Source organism: Furipterus horrens, unplaced genomic scaffold (genome assembly GCF_987537825.1).
Source record: "Furipterus horrens unplaced genomic scaffold, mFurHor1.1.pri manual_scaffold_12, whole genome shotgun sequence".
In the NCBI taxonomy this organism is placed as follows: domain Eukaryota; kingdom Metazoa; phylum Chordata; class Mammalia; order Chiroptera; family Furipteridae; genus Furipterus; species Furipterus horrens.
In genome coordinates this window covers 92,693,330-92,718,027 of record NW_028327182.1, presented here as the reverse complement: position 1 = coordinate 92,718,027, position 24,698 = coordinate 92,693,330, and the positions used below count along the sequence as shown (strand labels likewise).

The 24,698-nt window shown below is 52.4% G+C and overlaps 1 protein-coding gene across 1 annotated transcript; it reads right to left on the bottom strand.

Annotated features, from left to right (window-relative positions):
• Window positions 1-2,612: 2,612 nt before the first annotated feature.
• Window positions 2,613-24,698, bottom strand: DCTD (dCMP deaminase). The gene is made up of 7 exons (XM_090258568.1): window positions 24,639-24,698; window positions 23,219-23,259; window positions 22,998-23,112; window positions 22,585-22,720; window positions 5,388-5,504; window positions 3,946-4,042; window positions 2,613-2,755 (listed from the first exon to the last, which is right to left on the bottom strand). Exons 3-7 carry the CDS (start codon window positions 23,103-23,105, stop codon window positions 2,677-2,679), a joined length of 537 nt encoding a protein of 178 aa, XP_090114694.1. The 5' UTR covers window positions 23,106-23,112; window positions 23,219-23,259; window positions 24,639-24,698; the 3' UTR covers window positions 2,613-2,676.

The following is a 24,698-nucleotide window of genomic DNA, read 5'->3' as shown; positions in this document are numbered from 1 at the left end:
GACTCCCTGAAGCGATCATGTTTAGTGACCTAACTTTAAAAAACAAACACAAGTCAACCATCACCATTAAAACTTCTTCCTGGTGTCATGGTAAGAAAACAACCTCCCCTGCATCCTCAGTTCCTCCTGCAACAGTTGATTCTTCAGCCTAAATAGTTTTCATCCACAGGCAGATGTGGGTAGAAAATCAAACGTGAAGCCTGGTGCACAGGAAATCTGGGTCACACTGGTCACAGGAGCCTAAATGTTTATTCACACTCTTCTCCATTTTCCTCCGGCTGCTTTTCTCTTCCTTTGCTTCATCTTTAATGTGAGAAAAGATGGCTAATGTATTAGATCACTTTCATGGCTGGGTCTTGTTGGACTTAAGTCTGTAATGACAGACTTATAAAAATTAGCCAAGCATACAATGTGTCAGGGAACCAGAATTCCCATCATTTCACTCACAAATTTCCCGTCCAATGTAGTTCTACCAATGACAGTTCAGTGAAAGACGGTTTCCTTATTGTCATTATGAGCCGTGACAGGCAGCAACGCACCTCGTGGGTACCGTCCCCCTTCGCCACGATCCTAGCTCTGCCTGCGATGCAGGAGTCCACCGCACTTCCTCCTTCTGGAAGATGCTTGTCCCAAACGCAACAGTTCAAAGCCAACCTCTGGTACCTGGAACGCTGACACCTCCGGAATTCTCTGGACAGGAAGATTCTGCTACTAGGACAGTGACTCCAGAAACTACGACATAATTACTTACACTGCAGTGACAGGGAATCAAGTCAGCAACACGGTCTAGACGTGGAAACCTCATGTACCCCTATAGGGGCATTGCTGTCACATACACAACCCAGCCACGGACGGACAGACACACTTCCTTCTCAGCACAGGTCCTTCCTGTTCACCTCCTCTCCCCAACCCCCCATTTTTATTTTTCACTACAACTCCATGCAACAAAATGGGACAAAACTTAAGAGTATCAAACTTAAATAAATTAGATACACTGCTGGCTTATTAGCCCATGGATGTAGTTACAGATGTGACTGAACAAAAATCACACCCCCCTTCCTAACAGGGCTCACACCCCAGAATGGGCAGCAACGTAAAAATCTAAAGTATTTTCCATCTTTAGGTATCTTCATTGATTTCTTTCTTCTCCTATGTTTTGGTTTATGCTTTTTGGAGCAAACAGAGGACCAGGGGTTCGGAGGAGCTCAGAGAGTAGACACTGAAGAGAGAAGAGAGATTCATTCGGAAGGATAACAAAGCGGAAGAGCAGCACGAGAGCCGGGCTGGAGACGGAAGTTTTACGGGAGGGGCCCGTCCGGTGGCCCTGATGACCTACCAGAGGGCCACCCCTGAGACCAGGGGCAGGCGCACAGGAGGGAGGAGGAGGAAAACCTTCCACTGTCTTCAACGTGGTCCATAAGACGGCGCCACCCATCAGCCCCGGGAGAGGAACGCAGCGAGGGGGTCTCAGACTGTTCCCTGAGTAATAAAACATGCGTCATGCGCTTCGCAGACAATGCAGAAATGACAGAAATGGAGAATCAAGCATATAATTACAAGATAAAAATGAACATACTTCGGTGGAGTAGGTTTTAATAAGATTTTAATAATATTGGTAAGGAGCCAAATTACAAAACACCCCAGAATATGGAGTACAAAACCTCAGAGACAGACTAAAAACTCATAAAAAGAGAAGAGCACCTTAAAACAGTAATAATCTTTAGGATAAAGAAACCATTTTCCCAGCAAAGGTACTGAGCACGTTTAATAAAAATTAAGTGAGATTAAAGATTCGTGGACAGCCACACATCCCCCAGGCCACAGTGACAGAAAGATGTGAGACTTGTGTCCCTGGTGGAAGGCAAGGCGCCAGGAGCACAGATGAGGCCCCTCCACCAGATCGGGGGAGGGGGGCGGGGGGTGGGGGCGGAACCTCCTTGAGGTGCCTACATTTCTTCATATCTTGCTTACGGGACTGGAATCAGTTTCCTCGGTGGCATTGGAAATGACCCACCCCTCACCGCCACAGCAGGGCATGGTCTTGGGAGCCACAGGTGTGCCCCCACCTGTGGGCAGCAGGACAGCAGAAGCAGAGAAAGCGCCCAGAGCTCAGTGACGCCCATCTCCTGTGCGGCGGATGGGCCGTCCTCTAGGTGTTTTAGGCGGGTGGGTGGGTGTTCCCCTCAACTCTCTCAAGCAGGTGCTTTAATGCTACCACCATGTGGGTCCTGTTCTTTTCCTCAGGGGCACTACATGTCATGCTTCATTGGGGCCAGATGTTCCAATCAGGGCGCCTGCTCATCCCACCAGGAGCACAATTATTTATTTGTCCTTCCAGCCATGGAGCCGGGTGGAGCAGCTGTGACCTGCAGTGAGTGGCGGAGCGGGATGCTCTTCTGCCAGAGCCCCCAAGGGGAGGGCACCCCACTCCAGCCCCTGCGACAGGCCGTCCACACGCTCCTTCACCTTCCTCCCCGAATCAAGAGCTTAATCAGATGCAGATTCCATGTGACAGGAGAGAGAGTCGGGGGAACTGAGTCTTTCTTAATTTTCTTCAGATGTCTACATTTCCCGTGCCGGCTACTGAAAAGTGATGCGCAGCTTCACGGTGAAAGGCATCAGCAACTCCTTAGAAGAGGATAATCCCAATCTTCCAGCCGTTTAATGAGATGTAACTCACTGAAGCTTCGGACTTGGCCTGCTGTTAATTGAATCAAAGTCAATGACAATCTTGCTGCACTTGGGTGTGAATTTCCTAAACGTAAGACACAAAATGTATAATGATATTATCCAGTAAGTAGTTAAAAGTAATTTGTTTACTTTGGCTTAACCTACATTTTCTGCAGGGAGGAAAGCTTTTCGGGGGATTCGCATTATCCTACAGGAGCGAATTACAGTGCAGGGCACCCTACGGGCCCACCAGACCAGGACCAAAGCGGATGCTGCGGGGGCGTGGCTTGTGGGTGCCTCAGCGGGGGTGTGGCTTGTGGGTGCCTCAGCGGGCTGAGTGCGTGAACTATGGGCAGGTCCGAGGGTTTCTAACAAGTCAGCAGCACAACCTGACTAGTTCCAATTACCAGTTTTCCTACCAGACTTACCTTATTTTCTTGGAAATTTCTATAGCCAACAGGAAATCACTCTATAGAGCAAAAAGAGGCTAAATTCTCTTTTCCCTCTTGTACAGAGCAGAAAGCACTAGGTTTAGAGAGCAGCCATTTTTAAAATCATGTTCTAAAAAATGCAGAAGTCAAATAAACCCACTATATAGTTCACATCTAATTATTATTATGTCAGTGATTTGGTCTTAGAGTTTCATAAGGCACATCAGATCGAGAGATATAGCCTATACCCCTCATGAAGAATGCAAGAACCTCACCACTGACCACAGATACTATAAAGGAACTGCTTTGAAAGCTTCCACGGTCTCAAAAGAAGCTCCCACCATGAATCAAAGGTGTTGGAACTTATTTGCAAGTCAAACATACCTCCCAGCCTTTGCCTCACAATCATAAAAATCTAAACGACTTCGTCTCAATTTAAAATGCTGCTGTCAAAAGAATTCCTGGTGTTTCAAACCTGGCAGGTGACTTCCGTCCTAAATTGTCCATGCCAGCATTGTCACGCTGGCAAAACTGACAAAGGTTTACTATTAATATCGTAAAACTTGTGAATTTTTAAAACTTTCTCGCCGTAGAATCGTTAGTCTAAGCCTTGGAAAGCTACTGATACTAACGTGCAATCATTGGATTGTCTTCAAAGACTTCTGCCACTGCTCTTTTTTAAAAATCTACCCCTAAACTCATCCTGAGATTCTTGGCATTGCAAAGGGCACTGCCCAGTGGGGCTGGAAGCCGGGCCTTCCGGGCAGAAAGGAACCATCATCCCAGCCACGCTCGTTTCTGCAACCGGCTCTCACCCCACCGCCCCTTGGTCCCGCCCACTTACCTGAAGGCGACCCCAGCCATATCAAACATGAGCCTCGCAGCGGTGGTCTCCTCGCTATCATGGTACTTATCAGACATGAATATGACTTCTTTGATACCTTAAAAGGCAACAAGGCGAGAAGCCCCGTCAGCGAGGGCGCAGGGGCAGCGCCGCACCCCCGCGGAGGCCCGGCGGTGTCTCCAACCGCAGGTGCCAAGGTGCGCGCACAGGACGCGCAGTGATGGAACCTCCGCTGCGGCTCTCCAAGGCCGCCGCGGACGGACGGACGACATTGCCTCTGCCCGCCGGTCTTTGTGGATTCTTTTTTAACTAATGCAAGGGGAAAACATGTCAAGCAGTCAAGCCTTGATCCTATGAACAAATTTTCTTTACTGTGGGCAATCAAGTATTCTTTCTTCGCGGGGCAGCTCCTCTTACCTCGAGGGGCTAAACAGGAAAGGAGTGGCGTGTGTTGGCAAAATCACGGAGAAACCCCAGTGAGCTTCCCGGGATGGCTCTGCGGCCCAGCTCAGGCCAGCGCCCCAGCTCAGGCCAGCGCCCCGGAGGGCGGGTCTGCCTGATTCTCCCGTCTCCCTGGGCAGCGCTGGCTTGAGGGCCAGGACTCAGGGTTCTCCGTACACCACCAGCCTCCGGAGGGGCCGCGGGGCCGCGGGGCCGCTGGCCGTGCCGGACACATGCTGCTCTCCCCACGCACCAGCCATGGCCTCTGCGCTTTGCTGCAGGCCATTGAGTAGCGCGCCCACACCGTTCCATCGCAAAGACTGTGGTCCTGATGCCAGCAGACCGTCCTCTGCTCAGAGAGGCCCGGGCTCGTGATAAACTGCCCCTCGAAACTGCACATCTGGCTAACACGATAAGCCATTAAATCTCATGCTGAGAGTTTTATGGAGATAAAGCACAACTGAGGCTGAGATGTGACAATTTAAAAAAGGTGAAAAATTCCGAATACAAGGGTGCAGATTTACAGTAAGAAAAGCTTACAGGACTACCAGTGGAGTCTTATGGCATCTGTATGCAAAGATATGTTTGGGTCCTCAAATATCTACCGTATATTAGATCCAAATTAAAATTTCATACACAGACTCCCAGCTGACCTTGTTCCTGACAGAAACTCATTTCCCTCCCTCCCCTTAATCTATGCACAATATGTCAGAGAACAGTAAACTGACAGTAATTAGATGCAAAGCCTGTGTTGTTTTTCGGCAGCGTGCGGTTGGAGAAGTTGCAAACTAAATTAAAAACACGTGAAGAATCACGGAGGACACGCTCCATCGTAGAATGCCTGGCACCACGCAAACACAAAACACGGGAAGTCGTGTGCCAAGCTGCTCGTGCCGTTAATTTAGATCTCAACAACAGCAACTTAAGATCAAACGCCTCTGCAAGGAGCGGCGATGAGCAGGCGGGACGCCAACGTGACAAATGGGACGGCCACCGCCTACCTGCCTGGATGATGAGCTTCGCGCATTCATTGCACGGGAACAAGGCCACGTAGATGGTACAGCCTTTCACATCGGCCGAGTTTTTGTTCATGATGGCATTGAGCTCGGCGTGGCACACTGTGGGCGTGAACGACAGAGAAAAGAGACACTCAGGACTGGGGCTCGGGGGCCATTACTAACAGCACTGGCGCTTCCACTCCGCCCTCTGAAATGACACGTAATAGGCTCGATTAAAAAGGAACCGATTAGAAAGCGCAGGTACTGAGAATCCCCAATGAGGGCCCCGCGGTCTGACAGGTGGGCAAGGAGCAGCCCAGAGCTCACCGCAGCAGCAGGGGGTCGGGGGCCAAGGTCAAGTACCTTCACCCACCCTAAGTGGGGCCACAGCTCAGGGCTCCACCAGACCCTGGGGCATGGAATGGCCCAGGAAAGCGGCTCACTTGTGTGCAGCTAGGCGCATGCAGGACGCTCACTGTGGCCCTTGGGAAGGCAGGGAGCAGTACTAAGAGCAGGAGAACCGAGACGCACCGCTGAGCGTTTCTGCCGCGAGGGGTCGGCCTCACCTCACTGTTCTCTGCCCGCCTACACATGGGGACCCAGGGGTTTGCCTTTTGTAAGGAAAATATTCACCCGCTTCACAGCAACGAAGAGTCAAGTTCTTGCTACGCTGATTCCTTCCACTCAGATCCCTGAACGGTGATCCAAGGTCGTTCCCAGACTCACCTGAATTCAAGATGAAGGGAGCACCCTTCTCTCCTCTCCCACACCTGTCAAAGCCCACCCATCTCCCCCGGCCATTTGGCAAGGGATGCCCACCACCTCATCCATAGAGTGCTCCTCTCGAGGGAAGGGCTGCGCTCACCACTCCCAGGGAGTCTGGAACCTCCTACCTGCTTTGCAAGGTCGCTGTATGTTATCTGAATTGCTACTTCATTTTCTGGGTGCATTCCCTAAAATTATATGATAACCTCCTTGTGGCTGTGATTCACAAAGTGTCTGCACACTGGCATCCTCAGACAGCTCCCAGAACGGCGATGTCTGTGTCCCACACCGGGAGCCTGACGTGGTCTGGGGTGTGCCCCGGGCTTGGAAATCCTTAAGCGGTTCCCTACTGCGATTCACCGTGCGGATGTGCTTAGGAAACACTGCCTTGCGGAATCCTCTGGCATCCCCAAGGTGACTTAACACACACTGTGCACACAAGTGCTAAAATAAATGTTTGCGGAACGAATTAATGACTCTCTGGCCGCAGTCCAAATCATACAAATCTCCTGGAGTTATAAATACGGGGCCTTCAGGGATCTCAGCTCACCCTCTCCCACCCACCAGTCACCCTGCGACCCATGACACCCTCCTCCAGGGGAGCAGAGGCTGAATCCCGCGGCTGCCACACGGTTCAGCCAGCAAGCCTTTCCTGAGGGTCCACTCCCGCTCAGACGAGCACCGAGACCCTGGCCCGCCCGCCCCCCCCCCACGGGCGGGAGGGCCACTCTCCATGGGTGCCCGAGTCCGACAACTGCCCCACGATGCTACGGGCAGGGGGCTGACCCAGGGCCCTCCCATGAAATGTCGGGAGTGCTCACTTTAGCCTACGAAGACCACGATTTAGGACGCCTTATTCCTACGTGGAAATGAGCAGTCTCTGGCACTATAAGAAAGTCTACAGAAAAAGAAAAAACAGTGCTTCATCCGATCACAGCGCACCAGAGAACAGTCCCCGCGGGCTGGGGGGACCTGAGCCGGCTTCCTGAGCAGCCCAAGTCTTTAAGCCCGGAGGGGCAGGCCAGAGGAGAGGCAGGCTCCAAGCTCAGTGGCCAGGGGGACGCTGGCCAGCCCCAACTCTCCTTAAACCCACTTCCTTCCCGGGTGACCAAGATGTTCCCAAGCTGGGATTAACCGCCGCTCTGTGTTAAAAACAATTAGACGTAATTATTTCTTCTATTTCCCCCTCGAGGGCAGAGACCAGTCTCCTCGGTTCATGTCACTTCCCCAGAGTCTAATGCGATGCCAGGGACGTAATGGGTGTTAAATATTTATTGAATAAATAAAGGAGGGAATGCGGATTCCAATTATTGATGGCGACGGTGGGAAATGCAGCCAGTCCTCTGAAATTCAAATATCAAAACTATGCTTTCCAATCCAATAAAGAGTTTTTGACGGTGTTGGTATTAATATTCAGAACTACAGAGTTTCGGAATCTGTTAGAAAACCTAGTCCACTGTGCTGTTTTGAATCTCTAAAAATTGTCACATTGAAGGCAACTATCATCCTCTAATTCATCCAAGGCATTCTGGGGCAAAATCTAGCATTGTATGCCTGGATTCATTAAGAAAATTACCACATGAAACAGGTTCTCCTGGGCGCTTTAGAGAAATGACACACAGGATCATAAACAGACTTCCTTTCGCTTAGCCACAAAATCGCAAGATGGAAATAGAAAGCTTCTTGTTAGAAAACGTGAGGTCTGCCGGGCAACGTGGCTGGCTGGGGTCGGGCACCGGCGACACTCTCAGTGAAACAACTCACAACCCACAACCTCACATGTTCAAACGAGACAGTGAGACAAACAACACCCGAGTGCTCCACGCACACCTGATTTCCCGGGATGGTCCCTGTACCTCTTTAACTTCAGACGTGACAGATGCCCACCCCTGCCTTCCCCGGAGCCCCGCCGGCCCACCAAACCCTGTCTGACGGACACCAGCTTCCCGGGCCTGCCTCTGGGGTTGAGGAGAGAAGCTCCAACCTGGGGCCGCATCGGGCCCCCCAGCCCGGCCTGCCCACCTCGGAACTCCCCGCTGCGGTCCGTCCACATCCTGAGTGGACTGCACCTTTCTGCACCTTTCTGGCCTGGTGCTGGCCTTGCGGGTCCATGATCCCACAGCCTCTGTGGCTCTGACCCTCGGCTTCCCCTCCCAAAACCCCCTGCGTCTCCCTCGGGACTGGTCCATCGGGGGCATTACTCAGGCAGGCCTCAGGTCCCAGGTCCCGAGACTGTCCCCACAGAGGACACTGGACAGAACAACATGACCACTGTCCATTCACACGGTTAACGTGGGTCCATCAGAGTGGAGTCTCGGGACTCCTTTACCTGGACTGGCCATCTGAACTGACCGAGTAACAGGGAACTGCCAAACCGGCCTCCGGCCACCAGGGCACAGAGCAGTGAGCACAGCTGGCCTGTGACAAGCTTACTTCGAGCCCAGGAGGCCTCACCACAGGCTGAGCATCTCCCAGCCTTGCATCCTCCGCCTGCAACAGAAGGCAGCCCCAGGGTTCAAGGCCCAGCTCTGCCACTTAGAGCAGCGTGACCACGACAAGGGCCATGTGCTCTCTGGGTTTGCAGGCACGTCACTGGCTCTCAGAAAGTGCATTTCCACTAACTAAAAGCAGTTTTAAAAAATACTAAGTAATCCGACTTTTAGCTTTTCCCGAAGGCACCCAGTTTCCTTCCTCTGTCTTCCAGAACAGCGGATCTTCTCCAAGACAGGCTCTGGACCGCAAAACAGGAGTCTCCTGTCCCACGGCCAAGGGCAAGTGACTTTGTAATGCCTCCAAAACCTCAAGCTGTCTCTAAGACCATACTTTTCAAACTGCAGGTCATGAAGTCAGTTTAATGAGTTATAAACAGCACTTTTTTTCTTCCCCTCTTTTGAATGAAAAGAGAGGGGCTGAGGCTGGAACGAACCCACACAGCAAGATTAGGCCCTGCTCTTGAAAACTGTCCTGTGTGTGTGTGTGTGTGTGTGTGTGTGTCAGGAAAGCTACGTTTGCAGAGTTGCCATGTAAAGATTCAGAAGCACTACTCTATAGAAACCCACTGACCTCTGGAACATGCCAGTAATGTTTACAACCAACTTTTTTTCAAATGGCCCTCGTCTGTAGCATCGGCCAACTTCGGTGGTGTAAAGACTCCCGCACAGTCAGTTCCCAGCTCCCCACGTGAGACAGAACTGGGAAGAGATGCGGCCTTCGGCTCTGGGGAGCTGGTTCCGGCACACCGCTGAGCGGCCTTGGCTTGACCTCAGCCCGGTCCCTTCTGGCCACAGTTTGAATCGTCTGCTCCCCTAGCCCTTAAATGGTTACTACTCTCCAGTCTACACCCTCCTGCGAGGACCACAGCCTTTGGGGTCCCCACTTCCTTCAGGTCCTTTTCTTCCTGTCCCTTTCTGGGCATGCCCCGAGGTTCAGTCCTGCTCCACAGTGCCTCCATTCCTAGCCTCTCAGCAGACCCAGCTGTCAAACTGTGAAATCTACATGACTAACCCCAGGGTCCCACCTGCTCCTCAGGCCTTTCTGTTGGAGGTCCTGAGTCTTAACCATCACTTTTCTGACTACGATACAGCCAGACGTTAAAGAATAAATCTCTCTTTTTCTAGTGCGAGCACTTTGGTTGTGTTGCCCTGGAATAAACGCAGCATGAGCTACACATGTGAGTGCAAAGCCCAACCAAGGGGAACGGCTCTCACGGTGACCTTGAGACTCTTATATTCACAGCAGGGATGAGTACCTAGTACTCCAAAGATGGAGTGTCTAGGAAGTAATTCAATAAGATAGCTAAACTGTAGAAAGAAAGGGAAAAAAAGGCACATTTCCAACTATTTACCTACACTCACCCATCGCTGGTGAAGCAACAAGCCAAGGAAGCCTCCAAACAGAAGTATAATTTAAACACCCACACTGACCCGGATCCCCTTAATTATTCTCAACATTGTTTAAAAGGAAAAAAGTCAAATGCTGGAAACACAAGATCAACACTTATAAAGTTCTTCCTTGCCAGAAGGAGCACCTCTATTTCAGGTAATTATAAGACAATTCATATGCTTTGGTCTTTTTTTCTCCCTTTTCTATTACTAACTGTCAGAATGCAGCACTGCATTAACCTTGGACCATGGAGAAGAGACTGTATAATTAGAAAACTGTATTTTTCAAATGCCCTCTTTCCAGGGCTTGATTAATCCTTACTGTCCCGTGGAGGCGGTCCTCTACAAGTTTGACAAATTAACAGGATATATTCCATCCTTGCTTAGATTTAGATTTAAGAGATTCAATATTTTATACATTTGACTTTCATCTCATGTGATATAAGACTAATACCATATCTATTTTAGACAGTAGTATTTTTAAGGTTACTTTAATAGGTTTAAAAAAAAAACCTTCAAAAATGCTAAACAAATGCTAATTGCTGCACAAATAATTTAGCAGAAGCAGTGTGACTCCACCCACAACTGACCTTCACGGGCTCCCAGCACCTGACCCTGACAGGGGAACGCTGGGGCCTAGGAAAATGTAAGTTTCAACTGCAGGTCAAGAAACTCTCCAGATTATTTAAAATTCCTCATTTTCAGCGGTGTAGGCCTTGAAGGAAGTGACCTCCGCAGGTCTAGGGGTGGTCTGCCCAGGCTGAGCTGAAAGGCAGGGAGCCAGGGGTGGCAGCTCGGTCAGGGTCAGGGTCAGGGGAGAGGGCTGGGCGAGGAGCTCCCGTTGCCCCCTAGCCCGGCCCCGCACCGCCTCTGCCAGCACGCCCCAGGCTGCACTGTACAGACCTCAGACGTCCCTGGGGAAACAAGGACGCCTCCGCCCCTGACTCGGGACCGTGAAGGTCCTCGGGATGTACAACCACCACGTCCAGCGCACAGACAGTCCAGCTCTCTGACACGACAGAGGTCAGGACCCCAGAGCCCAGGAGCGTCTGCTCACGGCCTCCTGGAATAAAAAGGTGGGAATCTTCACCTTGCAATTAATAATTGACATGAAATGGGTACCCAAGGTCAAGGTGGACCTGTGCATTTTTTAAAAATAACTCGATGTTCATTTTTATGAGATTCCATTTCTATTCTGATGACAAAGTTTTTGTCGTCGCTTCTTGAAATACGGGTCTAAGTGTTTCCACCTCTGGGGTCCTATAAGTGTCAGAGTTGCTAAATGTGGGCGCATCTCTCCTGGAGCTGGGGCACCCCTCCTCTGCCCTGGACACCTCGCAGACGCCTGGCAGATACACACTGGGCCGGGGGGCGGGGGCGGGGGGGGCATGCACTTGCTCCTCTCGGATCCATTTATGGAACTTCCACCATTTCTGAAGCTAAAATAGAATTTCAAGAACTAATTTCTTAATTATTGAAAGATATCCTGACAGGGCCTCATATGTCACTGCCAGCCTCCAAGGCACCTACCCTTCAAGTCAATAATTTAACAATAGGGTAGCCTCTAAATGTAAGCCCCTCCCACCTACCACCACCTGCAGCAGCCTCCCCAAAAGGTTATAAAATGTTCGTTATTACAGCTACCCTCCAACCCAAGGCAAACATTTCCAGAATTGGCCCCAAACAATATCTCACCCCCCTACTGTGCCTCCCTTCAAAGAAGCATTCCCCACTATAAAGCAGCAATGGGACTCGTTATCCGGGCTGTCCAAGGAGCTGACACACAGGTGGGGTGCAGAGAGGCGACCTGGAAACCAGCAGGTACGGCGCTCCTCTGGGGCAACCCAAGCAGCCCCATCCGGCTCTTCGCAGCCTCTGCTCCCTGCCCCCTGCTGCAGAGGACCCCGCCCCTGACAACTTCTTGGCGTGCACCAAAGCCTACCCTACTCTCGTGCGGTGGCCTCTCAGACAGAGGAGCATCCTTTGTACTGGGCTGCAGCGGGCAGGGAACAGGGTTTAGAACTGGAGACATTTCCCATATTCGGGCAGTAGTAAGGCCTGGTTGCGACATTCCCGGCCCCAGCACAGCGCTCACGGGGCTACAGCTGCAGGAGCAGGCAGGTGACAGACGCCCGGCTCAGGCACAGCCAGAGAGCAGAGCAAAGGCTACAGGCACCACAGAAGAAGGCCCTCTTGAGAGGGGAAGTGTTGGGAAAACCCAGGAAACAAGGGGCTAAATGCACTCTCCCTAGATAGATGGGGAACTGAATCTGCAAGTAATATCGTTTCTGTAGGAAAATATATTTGGATTATAAGTGGCTTTTCAGAACGAGGGCGTTTAAACCTTACTCTGCCTACACGACAGTTCAGATCCCAGGCTGGCTCAGCTATGAATACTGATCGGAATAATACCATCCTCCCCTCCCATCTCCCGAGGTGATGGTGACGAGGACAGGAGGAAAACGGCAGGAAAACGCTGCGGAAGAATTCTGCACATGAAGCCACTGTTACCGATACTCAGACGTGGTCTTGTTTTCTAAGAATAAACAGCCTCGTGCCAGTGAATCCTGCCTATGCTGAGGAGCTGGGGGGTGGGGAGTCAGGGACAGGGTCTTCTTGAGCACGGGTGACAGGTGACAGCACTTCTGCCCACACCATCCACCCGCGTGCACAGAATCCGGCCCACAGCCCTGGCCCCACACCGCGCACAGTGGCCTCTCTATTCCAGAGATAAAGTAGCAGCCCGCTACCTCCTGGCACCGAGGGTCCTGCCACTCCAGTGGGGAGACATCTGTTTACAGCATCACCGTGCAAGGGAAACTAAAACCAGATAAAGGTGGTAAGTGAAGGAAGCCAGCCCTGTGCCTGGAAAATGTCTGGAGTCAGTTCTGTTCCCACCCTGTGCCCAGAGAGGAGAGAAGAGTCTCTGTTAGAAGAAAATGATGCAGGAGGCAGTCTGGCCAGAGCTGGGGTCTGAAGAAGGGGATGAGCCACTCACTGAAAAGGCAGCCACGTCATCCAGGCGCCTCCAGGTGACGCCCCAACTCTGAGGGCACCCCACCTGCGCATGGCCTGGCCCCACGGGATTCCGTCCTGTCTGCAATCCTGGAACCAAGCCGTCAGGCCTGTGGGAACACGCCCAGTCCTGGGAGCCATCCCGCAGCTCTGCCTCCGCATCTGCTCGTTCTGTGACCCTCCGTCTTGTGAAGCCTCAGCCTCCTGGCCTGAGAAACGGAGAGAACAGGCCTGCCACCAAGAACAGTCATGGAGGCCAGCTTCGGTGAAGAGCGGAGCGCAGAAGGCGGACCCGACACACGCCGGTGCTCCCTAACCTCCCCTGCCCACCGCCCCCTACACCTGCGGCCCTGGGCTCAGGGCTCTCCCAATGGGAGAACAGACATTTCTCTTCTCTCTCTCCGCCTCTGGCCCCGCCCTCCGCCCCTTCCTCGCTGCCTCTTACGAAGGCTGCTGGTAGCAACTCCCAGCACCCAGGGGAGCCACTTAGCCCCAATGGTAGTGCTGCAGGTTAAAGAGATCCCTGACTGTGGTTTCTGTTACTGATAATAAAGCCCCCAGAACCCTCATTACACTGCCCCCCATGTGCGAAGGGCACACAGTCAAGGTCAGAGGGTGGAGGGTGTGGACATTCCGCATTTCTTCCACGGGTGAGCCATGGCCAGCTCCCTACTGTTCCCGGGAAACACCGTGGGTGCCCAGAATGTGCACAAGAAGCGCCCACATAAACAGAGCACCCGTCACGGTTCGCCAGCTTGGTAATGCAAATAAATCCACGGGAGGGGGAGTCCACGCTGCTCTCTCTGGTGACAGTCCTGACGGGCGGCGTGGAACTGGGCAGGGGGCACTGGGACAGGAGCCGGGACGCGCGCTCCAATCAATTCCTGCGCCACAAGGTGCGCTCCAGGCGCTCGCTGCCCCGCCCAGCCGGCAGGCAACAAGGCGTAACTGACGGAACGTGGGACTGGGGGGGGGGGGGGGGGGTCAGCCCCCGACATGGCCCCACGGCCCCACGGCCCTGGGACGTCTCTCCAGCATCCCCGCTCCATGGCACACGACAGTCTGTCGTCCCTTCTCCCCAGGGGCCCGGCCTGCTCACCGCCCCCTTCAGCTGACGACCTTGCCACGTCCTTCATGCCACGCTGTCACTGCTCACACCCCGCCTGCCACCCCGTGCCCCACGTGTCAGCTGTCCTCACCCCACCTCGGGCCCCTAAGACGAACCAGGGTGCCATCCCTGCTCACAGCCTCCACGACCTCGCCTGCTGCCCCCTTTCAGTGCGTCCTGAGTCATTCCCACCAGCAAAGAAACGTCTGCTGCGCAAACAAGCAAACGGCCAACAAGCACCACTCTCCCCTCGTCCTGACCAGGGAACCTTTCTCTCGGCCCCACCTCCTGTTCTAGCCACCGCCCAGCGCTCTTGTTCCCGCCACAAACATCTCAACCCTCATCTGCACACGCCGTTCCCACTTCCTTCCGCTCCCGCTTCAACGGGCTCCAGTTTGCCTCCCACCCCTGCGCCTCCATGGGAGCGGCTGGGACCGGCACCGGCGACCACGATGCTGCTAAGCTCTCGGCAGCCTGCCGCACAGCCGGCCACGCCCTCCTTCCTGCCACGCTGCCCTGAGCTCCACCGTGTCCCCTGCTGCGTGCGCTCGGAGACCAGGCCATGGCCCAGCCTTTGCATGCTCTCCACGGCAATGACGTCACCCCAATGCCGGACATGCAGGGGCTGACACCCCAGCCTACACTCCTCCCCGCACGCCTGTACCCAACCCGACCCCCTGACCCACTTCCCGGGAGCACTCACTACACCCCAAACTTCGGGGGCCCAAGTCTTCCTTGATCTTCCCCCAAACCTAGGTGCTCAGGCTGGAACTTTGGGGGGAGTCCCTCTCCCGCCCCCATCCCTTATTACCCCCCCCTTCGCCCATCCTCTCCAGCCCGTCTGCAGCCCTCCCCTCACCGCCGGTCTCCCTGTTCCCACCCTTGCCCCCAACAATCCGTTTCCCAGGCACAAGCAACGTCACCTTCTTAAACCCAAACGCCTTACCCCGCAGGCCCGCAACCTCGCCTCGCTCGCCAGCTGCACCCACTAAGCTCCAGTCAACTTCTTCCCGTCCGCACGGAGCTCCCAGCGCCTTCCTGCCTTCACCCAAGCACCCACTCAGCAAGGAGCGCCCTTCCCCCGCTCTTCACAGCCCCACACACCCGAGGGGACCCAGCCAACCCATCAGATCCCAGTATAAAGTCACCTCCTGGGAAGGGAACGTTCGAGAACATGCTTGTTTCATTAATGTCTACCTCCCGCACTCTCAGGCCGCACACGCCTAGGAAACCGGGCCACCGGACACGGTATTTCCCCCTGCAGAGCGCCTGGCACAGAACACGTGTAAGGGATGCCTGGTACCTGCTGAGTGAACCTACTCTGGGAAACGGGATGCGTTATAAGATCAGTTATCATTTTCCAAAGGGCAGCAACGCCACCCGAGAACGCCCCCATCACCCACAGACACGACTCACCCTGAAGGAAGAAGGGATGACTCATTAGTATTTGTTTCGATCCCTAAAACGTTATAACTCACCCACAGAGGGGAAAAAAACGACAAGGAGGAATTCTGCTTCCCTTTTTCACCTAAACTCAAAATTAATGGCATTTTGAACAAAGTCTTTTAATTGCAGAATTTAAAAATTCATGCTCAGTTATCATACTCAATATTTTAGATGTACTATGGCATCGATCATGTGAAAGAAGCACAGAGATGAAATTCACACCTCTGCTCTCTGGCCCGCGCCTGCCTCCCAGCGGCTGCGCAGAGCGGGAGCGCCCCCCATCCGAAGGCCTGCTTTCCCCCCACATTCTCTCTTTATCGCGGTATTTATTCCCATTCGTTCCCAATGCCAGGCAGGTGTCTGTGTCTAATAAACACTGTCACATGCACGGGTTCACCAAAGGATTTGGAAACTCTTTCTCTCTATTCGGGTCTAGAAGAGCTTCTTGTCTCCAGAGTACGGTACTCAGTGCGCCCGTTCTGTTCATTCGTTCTTCTGTGCTCAAAGGGGGTCCTTTGCGTCATCGCCGTCCTCAGCCTTTATGCACCTAATGTGTTCTCATCTCCACGTTCATGGGGTAACTTCCGCTCCTCGGCCACCCCTCCTGCCTGTGCGTACGTCTGCCTGGTGTATGCTCATCCTAGAACTGGAGCAGACTTGAACCTCTGAGGAGGGAGGGAGTGAAGCTCATTTTTGTTCCTCGTCCACACGCACAGACGCGTATTCTCTGTGCCTCCGTGACCCACAGCTGTGCCCACTCCGAACCTTCACCCGAGACGCTGTTAGAACTCCATGAAAACCCCCGAGACCGAGAAACACCGCCCTAATCTAGTGCAGCTCAAGCTGTACTGCTGCATTTTTCCTTAGAATTCCAGAACTGGATGAGCCCTCCCGTGATCACTTACTGCATAAAGATATTGAGAAACAAAAGTCAGGTCATGAATCTAACACCCCGTGATCGATCCCTGGGCATACACGCACCACCCCTGGGCCCGTCCCGGCCTCTTTCCCGTGGATCTGACCACTGTCGTGTGAGCACTGTGGGGTTTTCTCGGCGGATAAGCACAGGAAAGACACGGCTTCCATCCAAATGGGAAACGAAAGTCCTCAGAGTTAAAAGTAAAACTTAATATAAATATCTGCAAAAACCTCTAGGACCCAGGTTTTAATGCACAGTCCAGGGGGCAAACAATATTACGTATTCTGCTTTTAATGCCAGAATTAACAAAGCTTATGAAAGAAAGACTCCTGAAAAAAATTCAAAGCCAAATAAAACTAGTAATTAAGACTAATTTCAGAGAAGATCCGTCAAAATCCTACAAACTAATCAACAGAACAAAGACCACGAACGAGGCTCACTGCTCTCAGGGGCCCCCTGGATCATGTGGCACGGTGACCCCAAGTGTCTAAGCCAAGACTAAGGAGACTTAAAAAACAAGTTATTTTCATCATCAGAAATAGCCTTTTGCATTCAGATAATTACTGTGCTCACATACTGCCATCTAAAGTAGGTGGAACATGGCTCTGAAATTTTATCGGGGCAATTAATTTCTCAGCAAACCTTTTCTTCTGAGAGACAGGACAAAGATCTCTCCAACTTGGGAATCACTAACCTTGAATTACTTTGAGTTTTATTACAAACCTTCACGCCGCAAACCGCAAACCGACTCTTCACAGCAGCGGTCCCCAACCTTCTGGGCACCAAGGAACTGGTTTCCTGGAAGACAATGTTTCCACGGACTAGGGATGGGGGATGGTTTCTAGGTGGATCCAGCGCATTACGTTCAAGGTCACCTCCCGCTGTGCAGCCTGGGTCCTAACAGGACCTACGAGTACCAGTCGGTATCAGGCCGCAGCCCTGAGGCTACAGAACAAAGACAAATCTGTGTCTTTTCAGGGTAGGTGTGACCCCCCACAGGTAAGCACCTCAGCTTTTCTGGCATCTGCTCTTCAGAGCAGGGAGTTCTTACAGTACGTCCTTCATAGAAGTTGAGTAAGACAGGACTCTCTAGCTCTTCAAAATTAATTAACCCTCAATCAATAGATGAAAACACATAGAAAAAAATCAATTAACAAAAAAATATTACTATTTATTGTTTTCTGAAAACTGTTTATAAACAATTGTACCTGAAAGTGAAGTATGCTTATGTCAAACTGGTTAATTATTTTTTTTGGGGGGGGTGTTGGGTTGGGGGAGCCTCATATATAAACTGTCACGTTTGCCTGTTTATCTATTTATCTAAATCATGATACGATAAAACCTGAGTTTGCTTCTTGATTCATGAAAAGCATCTACTTTATTTCCTTCCTGTAAACTTGCTCAAAGGTCTTCCATTGATTACATTAGTTACTTTGTACAAAACCCTGAGACCCGCTGCCTGGCCACAGCTACTAGCTGGCCAGGCAGCGGAGGGATGGTGGGAAGCTCGATGGGAAATCAGAAATCTGCAGGAAAAGAAAGAGCAAGTCATCCAATCCACGGATCTGGCCGACAAAACCAGACAGCGTTCAGTTCCAACCGGCTGAAGGAACGCATTTGACCTTAATTACTAAGAAGCTCTTAGAAGCTGGGAGGAAGTCAGAGCTTAAGAAGGCTCAGCCTAACTTCTTAATAAATTACTTTCTCAAGACTAACCTTCTGGACGCCCCAGAAATACATCACCTGCATGGCGGTCCGGAAAACACCCGTGTGCACGGAGTAAGGTAACCGACTAAGTCACCGCTGAACCTGAACTGCCCTCTACGCATGCTTCGCAAGACGCTGAAGCTGAAAAACCGAGATTACATTTAAATATGAAACTTAAAGGAGCACTGCCGCACGCTGGCGAAACTGTTTCGAGTGACCCTGCTGAATTCTCGCCTGGATTAACTCCGGCATTTTCCTTCCAGCAGGAGGCCACTGGGAAGAGTGCCACGTGTCCATTCTGCATGATGCGTCCGCAGCACGGTTACTCCCCACTCTTGGCACGTGACCATGATCCCTTCCACGACTGTGATGGGGAAGGGCGATGCCAAAGACAAAGCGATCCTGGCTTCTCGAGAACCCCTGGAGGGAGAGAGGGCTGGTGTGTCCCCCACAGGCCCCCTCCCCAACAGCTAGCAGCATGGCGTGCCGTGCGCAGTCCGGTGAGCGCAAGGAGCGCGGTTAAAAACGGGAACTTCGGCCATGGCTTTGGAGGACGAAAGAAGATGCTGCTACTCCAGCTCCCCGGCTGTAAAGTATGTCATCAAAAGGGGTTACAACGACCCTGGGAAAGCGTGATATCTGAATTAGCTACCAGACCTATTTTACCTCCATTTTATAAACTTGGTATTTTGATTAAATGTGCTTCACGCTAAGGAATTTCACAAAGAGAAAGGCACAGAAAATATCAGCTAAAGACCTTATCCCGAGTTGAATAACCACCCCCTTATAAAAATAAGAATCTTCCAAAGTTGGGGTTTTTTAATAGCAAATTAGATAAATCCACTGCTTCCCAGTTTAATTGTCATTCCCATGAAAAGGTGTCACTGTTAACAACGCCGACTGCTTCCTGCCACTTAATGTCACTGACATCACACCACCTTTCAGATTTTTCAGGAAAAGGAAGAGACAAAGAGCAGAGGGAATTTTCATAATCCGTATTAATACTACATGACGATCAAGCTGTTTCCTGAAGCTGTGATCCTAAGGCTGGAAGAACAGAAACACCCTTTAAAAGTGTCTCTCACGAGACAGAGCAGCCCCGTCTCCCATCCCGCTCCAAGCACTCCGTCTCCCTCCTTTCCACAAAGTGTCAATCAAGACGAACCGCTCCCGCGCGTGCAGAATGAACACGGAGAATTAAGTTGTGTGCACTCCTGGTAAACGCCAACTTACCGAGTCCCGTCTGGAGCTCCCCTTTGGAGAAATGTTAGAGCCCGCCACGTGCGCACAAATGGCTTTCTGACTAATGCGAGGCGCAGGCCACCCCCCACCAGCACTTGGCCTCTGGACAGTCACTTCATCTACGCCTCCCTTCGCTCCGATGCCCAGTGAGGAGAGAGGAGGTGGTCCGCTGAGCTAGGATCTGGGCGACATTTCAGAAAAGCCCCACAGGGGAGAGACCCAGTGGGTAGCAAACAGCACTGAGCTTGGAATTAGAAGGTGTCACCTTGCCAGTGTGGCATCACAGACGTTCCTTTACGTTCTGGGGCTGTGAAAGAAACATGCAAACGTCGGCCCTGTGCGCACAGAACCCTGACTACCTCTGAGGCTCTGCCAGGGGCCCAGGGCCACAGGCCGTGTGAACATCCAGTTTGGCACACAATACACTTGCCCCGAACACGCCCAAAGCCTGCTGAATATGGTCCAGATTAATGCGAAGCGGACTGCTTATCAAGTGGCTTTTTGTGGTCGCAGATTTTCCAACTCAAAAAAAAAACCTAAATTAAACTAGCCTTACTTAGGCAGGGGTCCGGACATTTTTTGAGAGGGTCCCCATATATTCAGAGGAATTAGGAGTCCATGGTCTAGAGCTCCAGATAATCTCCTAAGCTCTTTGGCAGGGATTTATGCATCCCCTGTCCTCCCTGAGAGAGCAGCTTAGTGAGGGTACGGCCTCCCCAATTCCAGACACGAGCACTTCTTTTTTTAAGTTAATGTTTAAAGTCTTAAGAAAGAAGTAAAAAGAATTTGCATTTCAGTCAATTTTCACCGAACGTTTCTATCACATCCAAGGCTACCTACACCTGTACCACTCTGCAGGCCGAAATCCCTTGAAAAGACAAGACCATACAGCTCACAGCCAGTCATCATTACCCAGACGGAAAGCCCATCTTTGTGTATCATGACGGCAGTAACACTAAATGCCTTTTAAAAACCATTTAATACCTCCGACGACTTTTATGGTACATCAAATTACAGGCGTACTCTCATGAAAGAAGACTGTCTACACTCTAACGCAGCTACATGTAGAATGAATAATTGATAAGGGAGGGCAAAGAGCTTCGCAAACCTAGAGGTATCATACAGATAGTAAAAAATGACGCAGCCAGCCAGCCAGTGCCCAGAAACACAGCAACTATTCAATAAAAAACTATCAGTGAAGTTGGACCAACGCCTGTGCAGGTTTTCTTTTCTTTTTTTTTTTTTTTTATTACGATGCCTCCTGGAAAGGAGCTCTGATAGGCACTGTCCCCAACTTTAGACAAAAGACGGTGCCTCACAACAAACAAAATCAGCTACTTGAGAGGTTCCGGGACACTGGAAAGCCGGAGGGTTGCGAAGGTGCCGCCACCAATCTGCCTGGGGCTCACAGGGACTGAGGACCGCACCGGTCCCCCTGGGCAAGCCTCTCAGTAACCAACGGGGACCCCTCTCTGACCGTCCCCCCAGTGACATCTCCTGCAACCAGCCTCAGTGCCACAGACGGACACCTAAGAATTCGCCTGCACGGGAGCTCGGCCCAAGGACCGAGGTTTCCCTGTCTGGTCTGTGGGAAGTAACGAGAGAGGCCGTCATACATTTCAGTGTCAACCCGTCCCTTCTGCAATTTTATAGGGGACGCTGGACTGTCCTGTGAAAAACCACCTTTGCGTGTAGCTACAAGCAACTAGTCACGCCCCTTCTTTCTCACCATCAAAAGCACCCAATCAGATCAGGGGACAAAAAGTCCCTAAAATTCGTGAGCCCCTTTTTCGGTTCACACCCTCCCCTCCGCCGGAAAGCGGAGACAGAGCAGACAGCACCCCATTCCCGCCGTGGGGCTCCCACTCTGCCTGCTCCTACAAGGGACTCATCTGACTACGAAGCCCCCTTAACCTGTGTTTTATTCCCCAAAAACCCTGAGCGCTTTGTCGTTCTCCCCGCCCTCGTGCCTCAATTCCTTCTCCACCTCTGGCCATCTTTTTTTCTTTCCAAAAGAGCCATTGCTCGAAGCAGTTTACAAAGAAATTTACGGGGTTTATTGAACACAATTGAGGTCCAAGGATGTTAGAAAAGCTGTATGAGTTAAACTGACTGTAGGCTTGGAGTTCTTCAGGAGAAAAACCCAGAGGAAAGTCTACTAGGGAAGAGTCAACAGAGCAAAAGGTCTTCCTCCATCACGCCTGGAACCTGAAGGCACACCCTCTCCCTTTAGGATGGCCTCAGTCTACCTGACTTCTACCAGAGCCAGCCCGTCCATTTCCAGACGTCAACACAGGTCCTAACATTATGGGAAGTCAACAACCAGCACACGCAGCCCAGTTTGCCGCTTATATGGCATTCGTTACAAAATCTCCTGGGAATTAAAGGAAAAGCGAAGCTGTGACTTGTCCTTCCCAGATGCTCTCCAAAGTGATTCTCCCTGGGGCTCAGATAGGCAGCAAATTATAAGAGGCACCCTTCCCTGATTCGAAGACGAAAAACGGACGGCCAGGCCAACAGTGTCTGGTCAAGCCCATCTGGCTTCCTGTGGTCTGCCCACAGCCCACGGTGGGACTGCGGCGACTCCGGAACAGGAGGCAGCTACAGCATCATCCACCTCCCGTGGTCCAGCTCAGGCTGTTTCCTGCTTCCCAGAAATGAGCTCAAGCCAGATTTCCTGGGGAGGCGGTAGGCGGAGGGGCTGAATGGGCCCTGCTTCTCATCGGCGCTAAGTTCCGGTCAGTACTTGGTTAGCTGGCTCCGCTTCCAAGGAGCAAAGAAACAGCCTGCAGAGCCATCATGCCCAGTCCTCAGCCAGCAGCCGTGGCCCTCGGCACACAAGTCGCCACCAACGCCCTAGCGGTACCAGTGAAGCACACCAGGCCCATAGCGGGCAAGAGCCCCGGACCTCAAGGCCACCACCATGCTTCCATTCAGTGGCTCCTTTTAGAACTTAAGGGATGGGGACAGGAAACTGCGGTAGTTTCATAGGATTTTTTTTTTCTCTCCAGCCACTGATGCCTGAAAAGAGGAAAGACGCTTCCTGACCAACTACCGTATTTAAGCACTCAGCAGGGCTATGCCGCTAAGCAGAATGGAACGCAAAGCACGCCCTACCATACGGGTACTTGGTGTCCAGCTTCCTCTCCGCTGTCCTCCTCCAAGGCAAGAGGTCGTCACTGCACCCGTTTGGCATGCCGTTGTACCCGATCCCCACGATCTTGTTCTCTGCATTCACGATGCAGGCTCCGACCTGCAGGGGAACATGCCCAAAGGCGTGATGATGTGGAGTGTCTCGTCTGTCCCTGAAGAGGTGATAAAGGAAACAGAGTCCTGCAGAACTCCGAAGGACACACGGCATCTGGGGGTGCTGAGAGCTCTGTCTCCTTTCTTGCATTCTGTGGCAGTTCCCACAAGCCAAAGAAAGAGCACCCCTGGCCCAAGGGGGTACCGGAGACACCTGACCATTACTCCACAGGGAGATGGGAGCAGGTAGGAACATAGCACATTCTCCTGGAAAACTCACGTACCTGGGAATTAGGATCTTTGCTTCTCTGAGCCGATAAGAAGGCCACGGCCATGAAGTACTCAGGCCACTCCAAGTAATCCTCACGTTTCTTGCAGGGAGCTGCACTCATGCTGGGTCTGGAGGGAAAACAGGAGAGACAAGTGGAGAAACACATTCAGTTACATCTGCTCCCCAGTTCAACCCAACATTCGAACTCTGCATCGCCAAACTCGGACAACTTACCAGTCAGAAATCACAGAGATGGACCCCCGACAGTCTCTGGTCTTAAGGAAAAAATTAAGAAATTAAGTTACTATTTCAGAGGTTTGAATTTTGCACCCAGAGCTTCACATCCCCAAATATTACATCCGCTGACAGCTTTGGCACGGGATATTTTAAAGTGGACGCAAATGCCTTCCCTACAAACTGTCTTCACCCTTCACCACTCTCCCTCACAAAATGGAGCCAGTACCGGGGCAGGGGGGGAGAGGGCATTTATCGAACGTCTATTTCAGACAGTGTTAGAGGTTATGTACATAACCTTACCAGAGCTGCCTTCCTGGCTCAGGCAGAGAGCAGCGCACCTTAGATACTGCGAGAACATCGGTAACTGGCCCTAAATCGCACACGATTATCATCCACGCCAGTCGAATTCCACTTGGCACTGCCCCAACTCTGACCTTAGCCAGAAAACGTGTCCCCTTTCCCCTCAGTTTCCCCAGGTGGGACAGAGTTATCAATTCTGAGTACTGAATCAAACGAGGACAAACTGAAAAGTGTCGCATGCTGTCCTTAAGGCAAGGTTTTGGGAACAGGGACTTTGGTGGGCAGCCACAAGCTGTCCCTAGGGCAGGGAGAACCCCTGAAGGGGACCTAAAAGTTTCAGCAGAATGAGGGAGGGGTCCCTTTCAAGGACAAGGACGGAGGTCAACACAAAAACTGGGTGGGGATCACTTGAGAAGTCTCGAGAAAGCCTAGCCATCTGGGCTGGAGGAAGGTGAGAACTTCCCCGGAGCCCGAGACTGGGCTGCATGAGCAGATTGGGCCGGGGCACCAGGATTACCCAACGACTGCGTTGCCCAGATTCTGAGAAGGCTGTAAGCCGTCTTAACGCGAAGCCATGCCGGGCTGGACTGGTTTACCACGGGGCAAAAGGGGTTGGCCCCATAACCGCTGCAGGGCGCCAGGGGAATGCCTACCACCCCCACACAGGAAGGAGGGGCGGGAAGGGAACGAAAACGCCACCAACCCTGCCCCTGAAGTCTGCATTAACGCTCACAGGTGCCCCAAACCCAGCTACAGAAACGCAGGGGGGCGAGTCCGGGAGACACACCCAGCCACCCCGGAACGGAACCCAAGCTCCGCCCACCCCCTCGAGTCCGATCCGGGACAAAAACCCGCTTTCCCACCGCCCCGCGGGCGCAAGAAGTTACTGTCACTTTCAAAGTCCCGCATCTACCCTCTTCCCGGCTCCCCAAGCGGGAATGCCTCCCGGAGGCCACGCTGCCCGCCGGGCAGTCAGCCGAGCAGGCTTCCCCGAGAGCCGGGCAGCCCCCGGGCCCCCCGCCCCCAGCCCGGCCGCGAGCCGGCTTCCTGCCCCCCGCGCTCCGGCCGCGCCACGTGGCGCGCGGGCCGCGTCCCCAGCCCGGCCCCGCTCGGCGACCTGCAGGCCGGCGTCGGTTCCCGCGGCGCCCGGGAAGGAAGTCGGGGCGGAGGCGGGGCC